Source organism: Erinaceus europaeus, chromosome 13 (assembly GCF_950295315.1).
Source record: "Erinaceus europaeus chromosome 13, mEriEur2.1, whole genome shotgun sequence".
Taxonomy (NCBI): Eukaryota; Metazoa; Chordata; class Mammalia; order Eulipotyphla; family Erinaceidae; genus Erinaceus; species Erinaceus europaeus.
In genome coordinates, this window is record NC_080174.1 from 44434843 (window position 1) to 44455934 (window position 21092).

The following is a 21092-nucleotide window of genomic DNA, read 5'->3' on the forward strand; positions in this document are numbered from 1 at the left end:
CTATCTCACCCTTCCCTTTCAACTTCTATCTCTATCCAAAGTAAATAGAAGTATAAAAAATAACACAAATAGTTATTTATTCTGTAGACTTTTTATTTTTTATTTAAGAAAGGATTAATTAACAAAACCATAGGGTAGGAGGGGTACAATTCCCACCACCCAATCTCCATATCCCATCCCCTCCCCTGATAGCTTTCCCATTCTCTAGCCCTCTGAGAGCATGGACCCAGGGTCATTGAGGGTTGCAGAAGGTAGAAGGTCTGGCTTCTGTAATTGCTTCCCCGCTGAACATGGGCGTTGACTGGTCGGTCCATACTCCCAGTCTGCCTCTCTCTTTCCCTAGTAGGGTGGGTCTCTGGGGAAGCGGAGCTCCAGGACACATTGGTGGGGTCTTCAGTCCAGGGAAGTCTGGCCAGCATCCTGATGACATCTGGAACCTGGTGACTGAAAAGAGAGTTAACATACGAAGCCAAACAAATGGTTGAGCAATCATGGACCCAAAGCTTGGAATAGTGGAGAGGAAGTGTTAGGGGGGATACTCACTGCAAACTCTAGTGTACTTCTGCTTTCAGGTATATATTTTGCAGTAGTTTACGGATATGTGTGAACATATGCTCTCTCTCACAGAAATTGGTGTATATCTAGGTTTTGGGACTTTGTTAGAAAGTGAACCACCTGAGATGGAATTAGAGTATACTAGGAAAGGAAAGGTCTCACCTGAGTGATGAAGCTGAAGGGTTGTCATTCCACACGTGAAGTCTCTGGACACAGTCTGAAGTGAAGCATGTTGAGGTGGCAATCGTTGTGCTGGTTCTGTAGACTTTCTACTCAGTCTAGATTTTTGCAAACCTTATTTTTCTGGCAGGGTTTAACAAGTTTCTTTATTCTTTATCTTCCCTATACTTGATAGTTGAATCTAGACACTTACTCTTTCTTCCTTCCTTCCTCTCTTTCCCTTTCTTTCTTTCTTTTCCTTTCCTTTCCCTTTCTTTCTTTCTTTCTTTCTTTCTTTCTTTCTTTCTTTCTTTCGTTTTTAAAAGATTTTATTTATTTATTCATGAGAAAGATAGGGGAGAGAGAGAAAGAACCAGACATCACTCTGGTACATGTGCTGCCAGGGATTGAACTCAGGACCTCATGCTTGAGAGTCCAGTGCCTTAGTCACTGCACCACCTCCTGGACCACTCCCTTTCTTTTTCTTTCTTTCTTTCTTTCTTTCTTTCTTTCTTTCTTTCTTTCTTTCTTTCTTTCTTTCTTTCTTTCTTTCTTTCCTTTTCTTTCTTTCTTTCCTTTCGAGATAGGAGGAGAGAGAGAAAGAACCTGATATCACTTTGGAACATGTACTGCCAGGGATGAAACTCAGGATCTCTTGAGGGGCCCATCCACAGCGCCACCTCCTGGACCACTAGACATTTATTCTTAAAATCAAGCAGTGAACAGGAGAGAGAGAACTGTAGCTGGGGGCCAGGTGGTGGCACACCTGGTTGAGCGCTCACATTACAGTGCGCAAGGGCCTGCACTGGAGCCCCAGATCCCCACCTGCAGGAGGAAAGCCTTGTGAGAGGTGAAAGAGGACTGCAGGTGTCTCCCTGCCTCTCTCCTGTTTCTCCCTTCCTCTTGACTTCTGGCTGACTGTATTCAATGTATAAAGATAATGAAAAATTTTAAAAAAGAGATTCACAGCTGTCATTTATTTATTTATTTTTAAATATTTTTATTTTTCACTACTTATGAAGCTTTCCCCCTACAGGTGGGGACCAGGAGCTTGAACCTGGGTCCTTGTACGCTATAATGTGTATATTTAACCAGGTGTGCCACTGTCTGGCCCCCCCCGCTGTAATTTTTTTTAGCTTTTTAAATTTTTTAATGTTTTATTTATTTATTATTGTATATAGACAGAGAGAAATTGAGAGGGGAGGATAGAGAGGGAGAGAGACAGAGAGACACCTGCAGTCCTGCTTCACCACTCGTGAAACTTTCCCCCTACAGGTGGGGACCAGGGGCTTGAACCTGGATCCTTGTGCACTGTAATGTGCACACTTAACTAAGTGCGCCACTGCCTGGCCCCTAATTGTTTATAATACATTTATGTGTGTGTGTGTGTGTGTGTGTGTGTGTGTGTGTGTGTGTATATATATATATATATTAACCAGGCACTGCTTAGCTTTGGTTTATGATGGTGCAGGGGATTGAACCTGGGACTTTGGAACCACCCCTGCCCCATTCATATTTTCTAAGAAACATTCATTTTCTAGCTTTCAAAGATTTATTTTATCTTTTTGCAAGTGTGAAAGAGTTCCTTACATGAGACAGAGACAAGTCAGAGTACCACCCCAGTACATGTGGTGCCAAGGACTGAACTGGGAATTTCTGGCATGTGTGATTCTCTATCAGTTGGGCTACTTCCTCAGTCTCCATTTCTGTTTTGAAATGGTGCAGACTCTTGATACTGTTACAAATGAGGTAAATGGTTAGGGAGAACTAATTGTTTTACACTGTACTATTTATTTATCAGTGTTGTGGAAGTCCAAGTAAAAAAGAAAGAAAGGTACTAAATAATAGTACCATTGACACTTGTTCTCAATAAATCAACACACTTGTACTTGCTACATGTCACAACTGCTATTTTACATTCTTTTTTTCTCTCTCTTCATGAGTGGTGAAGCAGGTCTGCAGGTACCTCACTCCCTCCCCCCTGCAGATGGATATATATCCATCTTAGTTTCTCTCTGTCCTGTCAAATAAAATAAAAATGGGAAAAATAGCCACCTGCAGCAGTAGATTTGTAGTGCTGGTACCAAGCCCCCTAGATATCCCTGGTTAAAATTTTAAAAAGAAAGAATCGGGTAGGGGTAGATAGCGGAATGGTTATGCAAACAGACTCTCATGCCTGAGGCTCTGTCAAGTCCCAGGTTCAATCCCCCACACCACCATAAGCCAGAACTGAGCATGCTCTGGTTTAAAAAAAAAAAACAAAAAACAGCTGGGCTATGAAGGCAATATAGAACAGGATTCTGAACCTGCATCTATATGCTGTTCACTTTTCCAGTGATCTAACTACCAGCTAATCTGACTGAAAACAATGACTTTACATAAAAATCACAGTAGACTGTTATGTAACAAACACCAGTTTGTAGACATTTGAGAAAAAATAATTCTTGGCAAATATGGTTGCCTTTAGGACCTGTATCCACAGTTCTACTTAGTATCAGCTAGATTATTTTCTTCTAGCAATTAAGGTTGTATACACAGTAAGAGAAGTGGATGACTTAATCTGTATTCAGTGTTGCCAGTCAGTTGCAGCTGCCATGTAAAGTGCTCTCATTCAGCTGTTGAAGGCTTGCATGTGTGAAATATTCCTAATTCGTTAAGAACATACATGGCTCTCTGTGTGTATACATGCCATTATGCTGTAGGCTGTTCTTTATTAGAAAAGTATAGATCCCTGTGGGGTACTAATTACAGCTTTGGCTAGCAAGCTGATGAGAAGTAAATAACAAAGGCAAGGGGAAATGTAAAGCAGAGAGCTCTGGGCTCTGTTATTTTACACCTCTAGCGTAAATTAGACATGGTGTGAGTAAACACAGCTGTATGCAAAAAATTAGTTTTTAAGAATTGAAAGTAAGTAACTGCAGGCTTATTCAGCAGATCTATAGTATAAGTCTCTAGGAATACTAACTCTTAAATTAGAGAATTATCAGATATTGAATTACTTGGGAATATATATGTAAAGTTTCTTGTGACGGGTTAATCTTGGTGTCGTCACCATCAATATTACTATTTTTCTTTATTCAATATATTTTTATAAACTAGGAATTCCATGATTATAGGCAATTATGTGTAACAGTCTAATATTGACTGTAAGATAGTTAGCAGTAGGAATCATCTAAGAGTGCTTATCGTGTACCTATTATGCAGTTTCTTTGAAAAGTACTGTGAGAAATATAGACATTTAAGATATAAACTTTGCCTTTGGTGAGTTTGCAGTCTAGTAAGAGAACAAAGTACAAGATAATACCAGAAATAAGAGAAATAACTATTTTTGAATGCTATTAACTTTAAAAAATTTTGGTTTTATTTATGCTACTGCTGGGGCTCAACGCTGGCACTAGGAATCCACTGCTCCTCATAGCCTTTTCCTTCCTTCCTTTCTCTCTCTCTCTCTCTTTCTCCTCCTCCTCCTCCTTTATCTCCTCCTACTTCTTCTTTCTCCTTTTTCCTATCAGAGCACTGCTCAGCTCTGACTTATGGTAATGCAGGGTACTGAACCTGGGACTTTGGAGCCTCAGACATGAGAGTCTGTTTGCATAACCTATCTATTTGCTATCTATTCTGCCTGCCTTTTTCTTCTTTCTGTTTTATGTGAAAGGACAGAGAGAAATTGGATGGAGTGGGATGGGTAGATTGGGAGAAAGATAGATATCTGCAGACCTGCTTCACTGTTCCTGAAGCGTCCGCCCACAAGTGGAGAGTGGGACTTGAACCCAAATCCTTGCACATGGTAATGTGTACACTCAGCCAGGTGTGCCACTCTTGTGCCCCCTCCATTTACTTCTATTTAACTTTCTCTCTATTAATAACACCAAAGTACTTTAAAACTGAACTTTTTATTTGACTTAATTGGTCAGTGAAAGGCAGATGGTATTTTGTATTCTCATTGAAAGAAAAGACTAATATTATGTAGCTGATAAATAATAAATTATATAACTAATCCTGAAAAATTAAGCCATACTGTCCTACTGGCCTGTCATCATTAAACTCCAAATATAAATAGTATACTATGTTTGTTAGCAACTAGAATTAATACTTTAAGCCCTACATTTTTAAAATTCTGGTATTAAATTGTTTTATTTTTCTCTCTACTTAATCTCTTAATGCTGGTCTATATTAAGTTGCATTGAATTATGAAGCAGTGTACTATATTCAATATTTAAAAAAAATTTATTTTATTTTATTTATTCCCTTTTGTTGTCCTTGTTGTTTTTGTAGTTATTATTGTTGTTGATGTTGTCGTTGGATAGGACAGAGAGAAATGGAGAGAGGAGGGAAAGACAGAGAGAGGGAGAGAAATAGACACCTGCAGACCTGCTTCACTGCCTGTGAAGCAATTCCCCTTCAGGTGGGGAGCCGGGGGCTCTAACTGGGATCCTTAGACCAGTCCTTGCGCTTTGCACCACATGTGCTTAACCCACTGCACTACCACCCAACTCCCTCTATATTCAATATTTAAAAATAATTTTTGAGGACCTAGTGGGGGTTGTACTGTTATGTGGAAAACTGAGAAATGTTATGCATACACAAACTATTGTATTTACTGTTGAATGTAAAACATTAATCTCCCAATAAAGAAATAAAAATAAAAAATAAACATTTTTATTTTAATGAGAGAGAAAAGAGAGAAAGATATATACACAGACCAGAGCACCGCTCAGCTCTGACTTATGGTGATGTGGGGGATTGAACTTGTGACTTCAGTGCCTCAGACATGAAATTCTTTTTTTTTTTTTAATTTATATTTATTGGATAGAGATAGCCAGAAATTGAGAGGAATGGGGAGATAGGGAGAGAGACAAAGAGACACCTGCAGCCCTGCTTCACCACTCATGAAGCTTTCCCTCTGCAGGTGGGGACTGGGGACTTAAACCCAGGACCTTGCACCTGTAATGTGTGCACTCAAGCAAGTGCGCCACCACCTGGCCCCAGGCATGAAATTCTTTTGCATAAACATTATGCTCTCTCCCTAGCCTTTTTTTAAAATCTTTATTTATTATTGGATAGAGACAGAGAGAAATTGAGAGAGAAGGGAGAGACTGAGTAGGAGAGAGACAGAGAGACACCTGCAGCCTTGCTTCACCATTCATGAAGCTTTCTCCCTGCAGGTGGAGACCAGGGGCTTGAGCCCAGGTCCTTGTGCACTGTAGTGTGTGTGCTTAACCAGGTGTGCCATAACCTGGCCCCTCCCTAGCCTTTTATTTGTTTGTTTTTAAAAATCTTATAAATCCTAAATAACCGAGGGAAACTTTTTATAATAACTCTGAAAGATTTTGTTATTTTTAAAAATATTTATTTATTCTCTTTTGTTGCCCTTGTTTTATTGTTGTAGTTATTACTGTTGTCATCGTTGTTGGATAGGACAGAGAGAAATAGAGAGAGGAGGGGAAGACAGAGGGAGAGAGAAAGAGAGACACCTGCAGACCTGCTTCACCACCTGTGAAGCGACTCCCCTGCAGGTAGGGAGTCAGGGGCTGGAACCAGGATCCTTACTCCGGTCCTTGCGCTTTGTGTCATCTGCACTTAACCCGCTGCACTACTGCCTGACTCCCTGAAAGAATTTTTAAAAGTTATTCCCTGAAAAAAAAAAAAAAAAGTTATTCCCTGATAGAGATAGTTCTAGGGCAGTATTACATGAGAGAATGGTTGTCAGTGTGGGGACAGTATGTCTTTTTGAAAGATAAATGAATCAGATGTAGATATAGAATGAGCTAATAGTTTTCTGGGTATCTGGTTTAGCTCATGTTCCTTTCAGCAGCTTGAAAACACAACCACTTTTTCAGAACACGGATGAATGAAGAATGACCTAGAGATTTGGTCAGAATGACTGGGGTTGCTTCTTTCTGAACTGGACTCCAGGGAACTGTCCTAGAACTGATATCCTTAGGGAATCTGAGGGCACTGATGTCCATCGCAGTCTATTTGAATGTTACCTTTGTTATAGACCATCGGAACTACGCAATAAAATATTTTAAGTAAATGAGAGCATTGTCAGTTTTTAAAAAATGTTATTAGTGATTTAATATCGATTTACAAAATTATGAGATAACAGGGGTATTCTACATCTGTCTATATTCATATATATATATGTATATATATATATATATATATATATTTGTTCATTTTTTCCTATGGTCCTGCCCTCTGTTCCTTTCTAAGTCACACCTACACCTATTACTATTTGCAAATATCCTTTGCTTTTTCCTCTTCTCTCTCTAGGTCCTGACAGAATTGGGATTTCAAAGCCTTCTCATCATCTTGCCTAACATTTCTCTGCCTCTGGGAGTATGGAGCAAATTTTAATTTATTTATTATATTTATTTATTTATTGTATAGAGACAGAGATTGAGAGGGAAGTGGTAGAGAGGAAGAGAGACAAAGAGACACCTGCAGCCCTACTTCAGCACTCGCAAGCTTTCCCCCTGCAGATGGGGACCAGGGGCTTGAACCTGGGTCTTTGTGCTTTGTAACATGTACACTCTGCCAGGTACACCACTACCCAGCCCCTGGAGCTAAATTCTTTATGGGGTACACAAGGTGGGAGGTCTGGCTTCTATAATTTCTTCCTTGCTGGACATGGTCGTTGGCGGGTGGATCCATAACTGCAGCCCATTTCTGTCTTTCCTTAGTGGGGTAGGGCTCTGGAGAGGTGAGATTCTACACACTGGTGAGGTCTTCTGTCCATGGAAGTCAGGATAGAATCATAGTAGCATTTGCAACTTAGTGTCTGAAAGGCAGTAAGTAAGCAACTTAGTGTCTGAAAGGACAAAATGTATAGGAGCATTTTCAAGGACTTGATTTACTAATTTCCTTTTGCTGCTAAGCAACTCAGTAATTTAGCCGACTGCTTTGTGCTTGAGTACCAAAGCATTTTTTTTTCTGTGGGTTGATGCTAAGTTAAAAACAAACAAACAACTTTAGAAGTGTTTGTATTTGGGAGTTGGGCGGTAGTGCAGCGGGCAGGTTAAGCGCAGGTGGCGCAAAGCGCAAAGACCCTCAGAAGGATCCTGGGTGGAGTCCCCAGTTCTCCACCTGCAGGGGAGTCGCTTCACAGGCGGTGAAGCAGGTCTGCAGGTGTCTGTCTTTCTCTCCCCCTCTGTCTTCCCCTCCTCTTTTCATTTCTCTCTGTCCTATCCAACAATGATGACATCAGTAACAATAATAATAACTACAACAACAATGAAAAACAAGGGCAACAAAAGAAAATAAATAAATATAAAATTTTTTTAAAAAGAAGTGTTTGTATTGACTACTATCCATTGTCAATTTATTTAAAAAGGAGTTAGAGTTTCATATCTGAAGTATCTGAATGCTTTGGCTATGTAAACAAGCCGTATTCTTCTTGAGGGGCTCTTGTACATCTTTTAAAAAATATTTATTTTCCCCTTTGTTGCCCTTGTTGTTTTATTGTTGTAGTTATTATTGTTGTTGTTATTGACGTCATTGTTGTTGGATAGGACAGAGACAAATGGAAAGAGTAGGGGAAGACAGAGAGGGGGAGAGAAAGATAGACACCTGCAGACTTCTGTCATCGCTTGTGAAGCGACTCCTCTACAGGTGGGGAGCCGGGGGCTTGAACCAGAATCCTTACGCCGGTCCTTGCTATTTGAGTTACTTGCGCTTAACCCACTGCGCTACTGCCCGCCCCCTTCTTGTACATCTTTTATCATAAGGAAAGTGGTTTTTAACTTGTAATGGTGTCAGGATCACTTTTTTGTCATATTAATTTATCCTTTTGACTGATGTTTGTAGCATTCTGTGTCGTAGGTGCAGCAGAAGGCAAATCATGTTCAGCTTTATGGAGTTGACAAGACAACAAACTAAGTAAAAACTACATGAGTTGTCATGAAAGAGTAATATGTGCTACAGAGAAAAATAAAGCAGAAAACAAAAAGAAAAATGTTTGTGTGTGTGTGTGTGTGTGTGTGTGTGTGTGTGTTGGGGGGTGTGACCATGGAGATTGTTCCACTGGCATACACAGGAGTTAATGTCTGAGGCACCCAGTTCGATTCTCCATTGTTGCATGTCCCATAGTGGTGCTCTGGCATCTCTCTCTCTCCACATATAAAATGAAATATTTTTTATTTTTAAAAGATATTTATTTTCTTTCTTTTTCTATGATAGAGGATGAGAGCAAGAAAGACACCCACAGTACTGTTTCAGCATTTGTGAAGTGTCTCTCTTGCTGGTGGGGACTGGGTCTTTGTAATGCTGAGGCTCATACCTGGGCTGCATGCATACCCAGTGAGTGATCTGTTTGATCCGAGAAAGAGATATTTAAGTGATGACTCAAGTGGAGCAAGCCTTATAACTACCTGGTAAATAGCTTTCTAGGGAACAACAGGTACAAAGATCAGATTCACAGTATACCTAACATAATTAGGAAACTCTGAGAATATAAACTGTTGTGACTGGAGCAGGGAAGGTGGTGGAAGACTTTGACTTTTATACTGAATAATATGAAATGTTGCTGGAGTATTTAAGGGGCAGTAAAATGATCCGACTTAAGGTTTTCGCAAAACATTAATAACAATTGATCGTTCAGGGGACTGGGAAATGGCTCACCCTGTAGAACGTTCACTTTACCATGCATAAGGACACAAGTTCTAGTCTGTCCCCACCTCTTTCAGCCACCACACGAGAGCACCTACACAGGAGAAGCTTTCCCAGCGCTGGAGCACTACTCTAGTGTCTCTTTTTCTCTCTGTCTCTCACCCTCTATTGATGGTTCAATTCTCAGTTCAGAATCAAGATTATAAAACTGGAGCTATGTCAGAACTTTTCTAATTTCAATCATGTAGGGAAAAGTGTTTGGTTCTATGTACTACACTGAAAGAAAGATACTGATGGGGACTGGGCAGTGCTGCATCTGGTTGAGTGCATGTGTTATGATGCACAAGGATCCAGGTTGTAGCCTCCAGTCCCCACATGCGATAAGGGGACTTCCCTAGTGGTGAAACTATGCTGTGAGTGTCTCCCTCTCTCCCTCTCCTTCCCATCTCAATTTCTCTCTTTATTAAAAAAAAACAGCTTAGAGAAAGGAATAAACTGATAGTTAGAGAATGACTAGGATAGGGAGGAATGAGCAGACCAAGAGGAACATTTGAAGGATTGGGAATATTTAGCTTTAGAAAGAGAAGACCAAAGAAGAGGAGGTACAGTATAAGGAGTGAAAAACACTACTAAATTGAACCATATGGAATGGCTCCCCCCCCCCCCATCTCTGGGGATTTACTGCTCTGGCTGACTTTTTCAGATAGAGAGACACAAGTGCAGGGGCCAGGTGGTGGTGCACCTGGTTAAGTGTGCATGTTACAGTGCACAAGAACCCAGGTTTGAGTCCCCGGTCCCCACCTGCAGAGGGAAAGCTTCACAAGTGGTGAAGCAGGGCTGCAGGTGTTTCTCTGTCTCTCTCCCTTTCTATCTCCCTCTTCCCTCTCAATTTCTGGCTGTCTCTATCCAATAAAAAAAATAAAGACAATAAAAAATTTAAAAAAGAAAAGGTTTCTTTAAAAAAGAGAGTCTTAAAAAGAGAGAGAGAAGTGCACGGAAACTTGGTCAGTGCTGTAGGGGTCAGACTTGAACCTGGGTTGTGTACATGGCAAAGCTGATGTGCTCCCAGGGGAGCTATTTTGCCCACTGTGAAATGGCTGTTTCTGTTTTTAGTCTTTTTATTTATTTATTTATTGGATAAATAAAGCCAGAAGTCAAGAGGGAAGCGGGTTATAGAGGAGAGAGAGAGACAGATACCTGCAACCCTACTTCACCACTTGCAAAGCTTTCCCCCTGCATGTGGGGTCTGGGGGCTCGAACCTGGGTCCTTGTGCACTGTAATGCGTGCACTTAACCAGGTGCGCCACCACCCAGCCCTGTTTCTAGTCTTTTAAGGTAAAGAATGGTTAAGTGCCAACAGTTTCATCTGGCTTAAACTAATACTACCTTCAAAGATTTAAAAAGCTTTTTTTAATCTTGCCTCCAGGGTTATTGCTGAGGCCCAGTGCCTGTACTACAAAATCTCTACTCCTGGTGGTCATTTTTTTCCATTATTGTTGTTGGATAGTTCAGAGAGAAATCGAGAAAGGACGGGAAGACAGAGGAGGAGAGAAAGATAGACACCTGCAGACCTGCTTCACTGCTTTTGAAGCGACCCTGCTGCAGGTGTAGGGGCTGGAGGCTGGGGGCTGGAACTGGGATCCTTGCACCAATCCTTGCACTTTGCATCACGTGCGCTTAGCCCTGTGCGCTAAGACCAGCCCCCAAAAGCTATTTTTATATCTTTATTTATGATTGGGTAGAGCCAGAGAAAAATTGAGGGAGGGATGTAGGGTGGGAGGGAGGGAAGGAGGCAGAAAGAGAAAGAGGGAGAGAGAGCCATATGCAGCCCTGCTTCATCACTCATGAAACTTTCCGCCCTGCTGGTAAAGGGGCTTGAACCTGCGTCCTTGTGCACTGCAGTGTGTGCACCACTAACTGGCCCCCAAAGCTATTTTTATAGGTGTAATAGTAGATTTATTTTTAATTCTAGGGGTTTGGATTCTAGAACGAGTGTGTGTAAATTAAAGAAAAGCAAAGTGGGCTCAGAGTGACGGATGACCTTTCTACAATGAGTTACCTAACAATGGGATGGTCTATTATTGTAAGGCTCTGTGCCATCAAAAGTGTTTAAATGGGGTAGATCATCCTCTGGCTAATAGTATGTCATAAACAATTTCTGCATTGAGTGAATAAACATGTTATCTACTAGTTATGAAAAAGATTGATATATATTAAAATCAAAGAAATTCTTATTTCCTCTTGAATAATGGAATCCTTTAGAGTAGTACCTCTTCTCCTTATGCCTCAGGTTACTATAAATCGAAGGTGTGATGAATATTTGACATAAAAGTTATTTAGCAGATGAGAAATTGTACCCATGTGTCAACAACTGTACTATAAAATAAACCGTTAAGCCCCAGTAAAGTGATTTTAAAGAAAAAATTAGTTGGGGGTTGGGCAGTAGCGTAGCAGGTTAAGTGCATGTGGCGCAAAGCGCAAGGACCGCTGTAAGGATCCGGGTTCGAGCCCCCTGCTCCCCACCTGCAGGGGAGTCACTTCACAGGCAGTGAAGCAGATCTATAGGTGTCTGTCTTTCTCTCCCCCTCTCTGTCTTCCCTTCCTCTCTCCATTTTTCTCTGTCCTATCCAACAATGAACAACATCAACAACAATGATAACCACAACAAGGCTACAACAACAAGGGCAACAAAAGGGGGGGGGGAAATTAGCTATTTTGTTAAAACTCCTTAAAGTGCTGTTCAGAGCTGTGCTTGTTAGGAAAAATTTTTACTTTAAGAATACAAATGATTTAGTTTCTATTTATAAACTCAAAAATGATTTAAACCTCATTTTTCTAGTATGTGATCTTCAGCTACATACTGAGCTTTTTCATGTGGTTAAGTTCCATTTATAGAGACGTTTACACTCTTTATTTTCAAGTATCTTTTTTCATGCCACATCATCCATTCTTTCCCACTAGTGTTATTTCTAAATTTGAAAACTGTTTTCTCACATTTTTAATAAAAATAGCTTTACAAATTATATTCACTTCTAATGTTGACTGTTTGCACTGGAATTTCATGTGGTGCCTAGAAAATAGTCTCTGAAGGAAGAATTATATGAGGATAGAGAGAAAAAAAGAATAAAACAATGTTTTTGCCCTCCTCTAAAAGAAACCATGTATTTTTAGACATGCTGAAGTGTAGTGGTCATATTTTATTTTCTTGCTATACTTCAGTGTGGAATTCAAGTTGACAGATCAACACTCTTAGAAATAAGCTTAGGTGACAGGTGGTGGCGCACCTGGTGAGCGCATATGTTATAGTGCGCAGGGACCTGGGTTGGAGTCCCCAGTCCTCACCTGCAGGGGGAAAGCTTTGTGAGTGGTGAAGTAGTGTTGAAGGTCTCTCTCTCTCCCTTTATATATTACTCCCTTCCCTCTTACTTGCTGACTGTCTCTATCCAAGAAATCAAGATAATAAAAAAAAAAATTAAAAGAAAGAAGCTTATCCAACAACAATGACAACAATAATAACTACAGTAATAAAACAAGGGCAACAAAAGGGAATAAATAAATTAAAAAGAAGAAAGAAGCTTAATAATTTTATCCTTTTGTAGGGACTCTGCCAGTCTACTCTCACTAGAAAATAAACAATTAGAAAATCATTATAGGGCTAGGGAGATAGTGTAATGCAAAAAGACTTTAATACCTGAGGCTCCAAGGCCCCAGATTCAGTCCCCAGCACCACCTTAAGCCAGAGCTGAACAATGCCTTGCTAATGGGGAGAAAAAAAAAAAAGAAAATTATAATTTTAGTATCTGTACTGCCAAAGCAAGCACAAACTTAATAATTTCATGTTTTTAAAATATTCCCATTTGTTGCCTTTGTTGTTTTATTGTTGTAGTTATTGTTGTTATTGATGTCATCGTCATTGGATAGGACAGAGAGAAATAGAGAGAAGGGGAAGACAGGAAGAGAAAGATAGACACCTGCAGACCTGCTTCACTGCTTGTGAAGTGACTCCCCTGCAGGTGGGGAGCCAGGGGCTCGAACCAGGATCCTTACACAGGTCCTTGCACTTTGCGCCACCTGCACTTAACCCACTGTGCAACTCCCAATAATGTCATTTTCACTCATATTCTATGACCTGCAAAACATAAATTTGTTATATATTTGTAGAACAAGAATTAAGTCATCTCTTCTTATTTGTGTGAATGAAATAGAAGAGTTCAGAGTGAGAAAATGTAATATAATGAATATAATATAATGAATACACTAGGGATAGAAGTGGAGACTATAACCATGTCAAATAAAACCCCTGCCGTGGGGGGTTTACGTCAAGTAATTGGAGTAGTTTTTTTTTTAAATTATTTATCTTTATTTACATTTTTATTTATTGATGTTTAGATAGAGACAGAAAAATTGAGAGGGAAGAGAGAGGTAGAGAGGGGAGAGACACCTGTAGCATTATTTCATCACTTGCTTATCTTCTCCGAACCTTAGTGACTTCGTACTTAAATAAACTAGACAGATTGTAATGAAGATATTTTTTTCAGTTGTACATTGATATGATTTTATTTTATTTTACTTAAAAAATTAAAAAAAAAAATTATTTATTTTCCTTTTTGTTGCCCTTGTTCTTTTTCATTGTTGTTGTTATTGATGTTGTCGTTGTTGTATAGGACAGGGAGAAATGTAGAGATAACACTGTTTTTGTAGAAAAATTGAAGCAAAGGGGACCAGATGGTGATGCACCAGGTTAAGCGCACATAGTACAAAGGCAAGGACTGGCTCAAAGATCCAGGTTCAAGTCCCCAGTTCTCCACGTGCCGGGGTGGGGGGCTGGCCACTTCACAAGCAGTGAAACAGGTCAGTAGGTCTCGATATCTCTCCTCTATCTCCCCCTACCCTCTCAGTTTCTATCATAGCCAATAAAATGGATAAAATGGCCATCAGGAACAGTGGATTCATAGTGCTGGCACTGAGCCCCAGTGATAACTCTGGAGACAAAATAAATTAATTAAATTTAAAAAATAATAAAGGGGGCCAAACAGTATTACAATGGGTTAAGCATACATGGTGTGAAGTACAAGGACCAGCAAAAGGATCCTGGTTCAAGCCCCCCAGCTCCCCACCTACAGGGTGGTTACTTCACAAGTGGTGAAGCAGGTCTACAGGTATCTTTCTCCCCCCCCCCTGTCTTCCCCTCCTCTCTTGATGTCTCTCTGTCCTATCCAACAACAACAACAGCAATGGCAACAATAACAACAACAACAAGGGCAACAAAATGGGAAAAATGGCCTCCAGGAGTAGTGGATTCATAGTGCAGGAACCAAGCCCCAGCGATAACCTTGGAGGTAAAAAATATATATATATAATATTATGTATAATATTATATGTAATAATAAAGAAAAATTGAAGCGAACAATTAAAATATGATGTGAAAAATATGAAAATACATGAACTACAGGAGGGATACATTATAAAAATGTCCTCAGTCCCAAACATAAACCTGCCTGGGTTAATGAGAAGCATGTTAATAAGGGCAAGTTACTAAAAAAGGGTAACTGTAGTTCTGAAACCTTGGATCCAAGACTTTTCAAGTTCCTCTGTCTAGTATTATTTTCAGCTTCTATAGGGAAGCTAAAAATTTTAAATATTCTATTTATTTATTAATGGGGGGGAACCAGACATCACACTGGTACATGTGCTGCGGGGGATAGAATTTAGGGCCTCATGCCTGAAAGTCCAGTGCTTTATCCACTGCATCACCTCCCAGACCACTCCTTCAGGGTTTATATTGTGCATTTATTCACTGATAACCTGAACCTACCCAAATCATTTTTAGAGTTTTTCTCTGAAGCTAACCTCCCCTCCTCTGCTGCCGTCTACTTTGTTTACCTACTTTCCTGTGTAGAAATATTCAGTGGTGGGGGCCGGGCCTTAGCGCAGCATGTTAAGCGCAATTCAGCAAAGCGGACGGGTATAAGGATCCCGGTTTATGCTCCTTGTTCCCCACCTGCAGGGTGGGAGGGTCGCCTCACTAGCGGTGAAGCAGGTATGCAAGTGTCTTTCTCTCCTCCTCTGTCTTCCCGTCCTCTCTCAATTTCTCTCTGTCCTATCCAACAATGACGACATCTATAACAACAGTAATAATAACTACAACAATAAAACAAGGGTAACAAAAAGGAAAAAATAGCCTCCAGGAGCAGTGGATTTGTAGTGCAGGCACTGAGCTACAGCAATAACCCTGGAGGCAAAAAAAAAAAAAAGATACTGATCATTTAGAATCATGTTTGTTAGAAGGAAAAAGGTCTTAAAGAATTTAAAACAAGTGGTCCGGGAGGTGGCTCAGTGGATAAAACATTGAATTCTCAAGCATGAGGTCCTGAGTTCAATCCCCAGCAGCACATGTACCAGAATGATGTCTGAGTCTTTCTCTCTTTTTCTTTTTTTAAAAATATATAGATATATATTTTAAATTATTTATGAGAAAGGGGAGAAAGAACCAGACATCACTCTGGTACATGTGCTGCTGAGGATCGAACTCGGGACCTCTTGGTTGAGAATCCAGTGCTTTATTCACTGCGCCACCTCCCGCACCACTATTTCTTATTTTTTTACTGGATAGAGACAGAGAAATTGAGAGGGGGAGATAGGAAAGAGACAGAGAGACACCTGCAGCCATGCTTCGCCACTTGTGAAGCTTTCCCCCTGCAAGTGGGGATCAGGGGCTTGAATCTGGGTCCTATTGCACTGTAATCTGTGTGCTTAACCAGGTGTGCCACTACCTGGCCCCTCTCGCTCCTGCTATCTTCATAAATAAATAAATAAATAAAACAAATTTTAAATGGGATACTTTTGAAAAGGGTCATGGATTGCTATTGAGACGTGAAAACCTAATGATTTAAAAACAAAACAAAACAAAACAAAACATACTTCCACTGCTATTGACAAGTCTATTAACAATTAGAATTCTGTTTTTACTATTCTTGATTGTGAAGTCTACATTCCAAGAAATAACAGTATCAAAGAGTTGGGGGATTGGTCATGTTCTGGGATGTAAAGAATTTTGCAGAGAATAATTCCTGTAGATTCTTTATACTGGTATGCTCAAAGGACAGTGTACAAATAGATTCTTTCTTAGGACAAAACTATATTTTCCATATACAATTTCAAGCATTAAATTTAAAATGTCATGTTTTACTAAATTGGCCTTGGTGGGTACCATTTTAAGCTGTTTTTCCCCCCATATGCATACCTTTAGTGGGCCAAAGCATTAATAATTTATTCAGGATGTATAGGTGAGGTATTTTTGTACTTTAATGCCAAGTCTTATGCTTAATGGACTTGAATATTGTCAATTTTTTATTAAATGCCTAAGCATATTAAACTTAGCACACTTGACCTGAGCTGGGTTTTGCCTACTATATGTTTTTCTCATTTTAATTTTTTTTAATAGCAACATCATGACAACAGAGAAGAGTTTAGTGACTGAAGCTGAAAATTCACCACACAAGCAACAGAAGGAGGAAGGTGAGGGAGCCACAAACCCAGGCCAACAAGAAACTCAGCTGGAAGAGGTGTCTCAAGTGGCAGCTGAGGGAGATAACCAGTGTGAGCAGAAGCTGAAGACATCTAATGGAGACACTCCTACACATGAAGACTTGATAAAAAACAAGGACCGGGCATCAGAAAGCAGGGGCCTATCACGGCTATTCTCCTCATTTCTCAAAAGACCTAAGTCCCAGGTCTCTGAGGAAGAAGGCAAAGAAATAGAGTTAGCTAAAGAGAAAGGAGAAGAAGGTCAGAAAGAGATTGAATTTGGAACCAGTCTTGATGAGATCATTTTAAAGGCCCCAATTGCAGCTCCTGAACCTGAACTCAAGACAGACCCATCCTTGGATCTTCACTCATTAAGTAGTGCAGAAACACAGGTAAGGATGCTTGAATGTGTGGGAAGTGGGTACAATGAAATACTGGGCTGGGGTGTCTTGGTGGGGTGTATGCAAAAGGCCCTGGGTTCATTTGCTAACACAGTATCAAAGACAGCAACAACAAAAACAAAGCGAACAAACCTTTGTTAACAAAGATTTATTTGTTTGGGACTAGGTGGTGGTGCACCTGGTTGAGCACATATATATCACAGTGTGCAAGGTCCCAGGTTCAAGCTCCTCCCTGGTCCCCACTGGTGGTGGTGCACCTGGTTGAGCACACGTTACAATGCACAAGGACCTGGGTTGGAGACCCCGGTCCCCACATGCAGGGGGGGAAAGCTTTGCAAGTGGTGAAGCATTGTTGCAGGTGTCTCTCTGTCTCTCTCCCTCTCTGTCTCCCACTTCCCTCTCAATTTATGACTGTCTCTATCCAATAAATAAATCAACATAATAAAAAATAAAGACCAGAAATAAAGATTGCAGAGGGAAAGCTTTGCAAGTGGTGAAGCAGTGTTGTGGGTGTCTCTGTCTTTTTCCCTCTTTTTTTTTTTTTTTAAGTATTTTATTTATTTTATTTTTGAGAGAAAGACACAGAGAGACATCAGAGCATTGCACAGCTCTGGCTTATTATGGTGCATGGGATTGAAGCTAGGATTTAGGAGCCTCAGGCATGAGAGTCTCTTTGCATAACCATTATGCTATCTACCCACCCTCCACTCACTCCCGTCTGTTACCCCTCCCTTCTCAATTTCTGACTGTCTTTATCCAATAAGTAAATAAAGATAAAATTAAAAAAAAAAAAACTAAAGATTTATTTGCTTAACCTTACTTCTGTATACATAGTAGAATTCTACTTGAGTAACCCTTTTCTACCCAGACTTTTTTTCATATATATATATATATATGGGAAATTTACTCAATATCATATGAGAGAGAGAGAGAGAAAACCAGTGCATTACTCTGGAGTATTTAATGCGAGAGATCATACTTGAATTTCATGCTTTTAAGTCCAATGCTGTAGCCACTATGCCACCTCCTAGGCTACAATCTAGGATTTTTGACAAATTTATATTATAGAATACACCAGTCTTAGGGTACTTTGAAATTATTTATTTAACAAATGCTTTTTTTGAAAATCTCTGTATACCAGTTCCTAAACACACACACACTCTCTCTTTCCATATATAGAGAGAGCAAAGAAGTTCACTTGGTATATAACTGATGAACTGTGTAAGCTAAGGCAAATTATTCTCAACCACTCTGATCTTCATTTTCTTTCTTTCTTTTTTTAAAAAAATATTTCATTTATTTTAATGAGAGAGATGAAAAAGAGAGAGTACTACTCGGCTCTGGTGGTGCTGGCTACTGAACCTGGCACCAGAGCTTCAGGCATGTAAGTCCTTTGCCATAACCATTATGCTTTCTCACCAGCCAGCTGGTCTTAGTGTTTTTTTAAATCTGTAAATGGGGATAATAATAGGGTTATTATGAGGACAAAATGAATTCATATAACTAGTCCAACTCATTGTAATTATTATATTAATGTTTGTTATGAATACAAAACAAGCATGAACCCTACTTTAAAAAAATATTTATTTTCCCTTTTTTTTTGTTGCCCTTGTTTTTCATTGTTATTGTAGTTATTATTATTGTCTCTGATGTTGTTGTTAGATAGGACAAAGAGAAATGGAGAGAGGAAGGGAAGATAGAGGGGAAGAAGAGAGATACCTGCAGACTTGCTTCACTTGTGAAGTGACTCCCCTGCAGGTGGGGAGCCGGGGGCTTTAACCCGGATCTTTACCACGGTCCTTGCACTTTGCGCCACCTGTGCTTAACCCGCCCGCTGCACTTCCGCCCGATTCCTTTTTTTTTGCCTCCAGGGTTAGTTATTTATTTTAATTTTTTATTATCTTTATTTATTGATTGGATAGAGACAGTCAGAAATCAGGAGTGAAGGGAGGGATAGGGTGAGAGACAGAGAGACACCTACAGAACTGCTTCACTGCTTGTGAAGCTTTCCCCCTACAGGTGAGGACTGGGGGCTCGAACCCAGGTCCTTGCACATTGTAACATGTGTGCTCAACCAGGTGCGCCACTACCCGGCCCCATGAACCCTACTTTTCAGAGCTATGAGCTGCACATGGGAGCATGACTGTCTTGCCATGTATGTGGCTGGTTTGAGCCTAGCCCTCACCACACTGGGGAAACCTTCAGTGGTATCCTGTCTTTCCCCTCTTCCATTTCTCACAGTTTCTATCTGAGAAAGTTGGCCTGAGGCCTCTAAGCCCTGGAAACAGCAAATATCACCACCAGCAGCAGCAGAGTCATGAGCCATAATTCAAGTGTTCTGAAGGGAACAGACAGTGTACATCAACACTAGAGTGGGGATGGAAAGGACAGCCCATGAAAAAGTCACATTTAAGGTGGTGACAGAGGATGGGAAAGGAACCTTGTAGACCAGATAATTAAATCCTCTAAAAAATGTTAACCAGGTATTGCTTTGAAAGAAAAGAATTTGTATTTAGTTGAGTCTTTCAGCAGTTTCATTATGTTGGAAATATTATGCAGAAACAGTGTCCCACTTGCATGTATGACTTTGGGTAACTTAATAATTGCCCTTGGAGATCCAGAGTTCAATCTCTCTCATTCTTTGAGTTTTATTTGCATGTAGTGTGATTGTTGTCTTGAAGAAAAGAATTAACGTATTTGAGGAGATAGCTTCGTGGTTATGCAGAAAGACTTTCCCACCTGAGGCACCAAATGTTCCAAGTTCAATCCCCAGTACCACCAGAAACCAGAGTTTAGCAGTGCTCTGTTAGAGAGGGAGAGAGGGAGAGAGAGAGAGAGAGAGAGAGAGAAAAGAAGGAGAAGGAGGAGGAGGAAGAGGAGGAGATGAAGAAGGGAAAAAAATAATGAAAGAATGAATGAAAATGAACTACTATTGGGAGTCGGGCTGTAGCGCAGCAGGTTAAGCGCAGGTGGCGCAAAGCACAAGGACCGGCATAAGGATCCTGGTTCGAACCCCGGCTCCCCACCTGCAGGGGAGTCGCTTCACAAGTGATGAAGCAGGTCTGCAGGTGTCTATCTTTCTCTCCTCCTCTCTGTCTTCCCCTCCTCTCTCCATTTCTCTGTGTCCTATCCAACAACGACAACAACAATAATAACTATAACAATAAAACAACAAGGGCAACAAAAGGGAATAAATAAATAAAATAAATATAAAAAAAATAAAAGAAAACCATTTAAAAAAAAAAGAAAATGAACTACTATTAAATTTATTTAGTATATATGTTGCCTTGTGTCCTAAAGTTGTTCCCAAGAACCCCCTGTGACAGTAACACCCTATTTGGGGATCTGTGAGGCTACTTTACTATAATTGAAGTCATGGGGGTAAAGATGTTAAGCTTTTCATAGCTTTTAGCAATATGTATAGGCATAGTTAGGAAGATTCTATACTGCTAAGAACAGGCTAATACCCAAAACTTAAAAAAAAATTTATATTTATTTATTTATTCCCTTTTGTTGCCTTGTTTTGTTGTTGTAATTATGATTGTTGTTATTGATGTCATTGTTGTTGGATAGGATAGAGAGAAATGGAGAGAGGAGGGGAAGACGGGGGGAGAAAGACAGACACCTGCAGACCTGCTTCACCGCCTATGAAGCGACTCCCCTGCAGGTGGGGAGCCAGGGGCTGGAACCGGGATCCTTATGCCATCCTTGAACTTTGCGCTACTTGCGCTTAACCCCTGCACTACCGCCAGACTCCCCTGAAACTTCTTTTAAAATTCTTTTTATATTTATTTATTTTCCCTTTTGTTGCCCTTGTTGTTTTTTCATTATTGTTATAGT

General features: G+C 40.2%; 1 protein-coding gene across 18 annotated transcripts in view; it reads left to right on the top strand.

Moving 5' to 3' along the window:
• Positions 1–21092, top strand: part of EPB41 (erythrocyte membrane protein band 4.1) — a 217665-nt gene that overhangs the window by 67513 nt on the left and 129060 nt on the right. For all 18 annotated transcript variants that reach the window (XM_060205680.1, XM_060205692.1, XM_060205686.1 and 15 more), the window contains exon 2: positions 16769–17243. In XM_060205680.1, the coding sequence (XP_060061663.1) occupies positions 16776–17243 (468 nt within the window). In that variant the 5' untranslated portion in view covers positions 16769–16775. The remainder of the gene's footprint in view (positions 1–16768; positions 17244–21092) is intronic.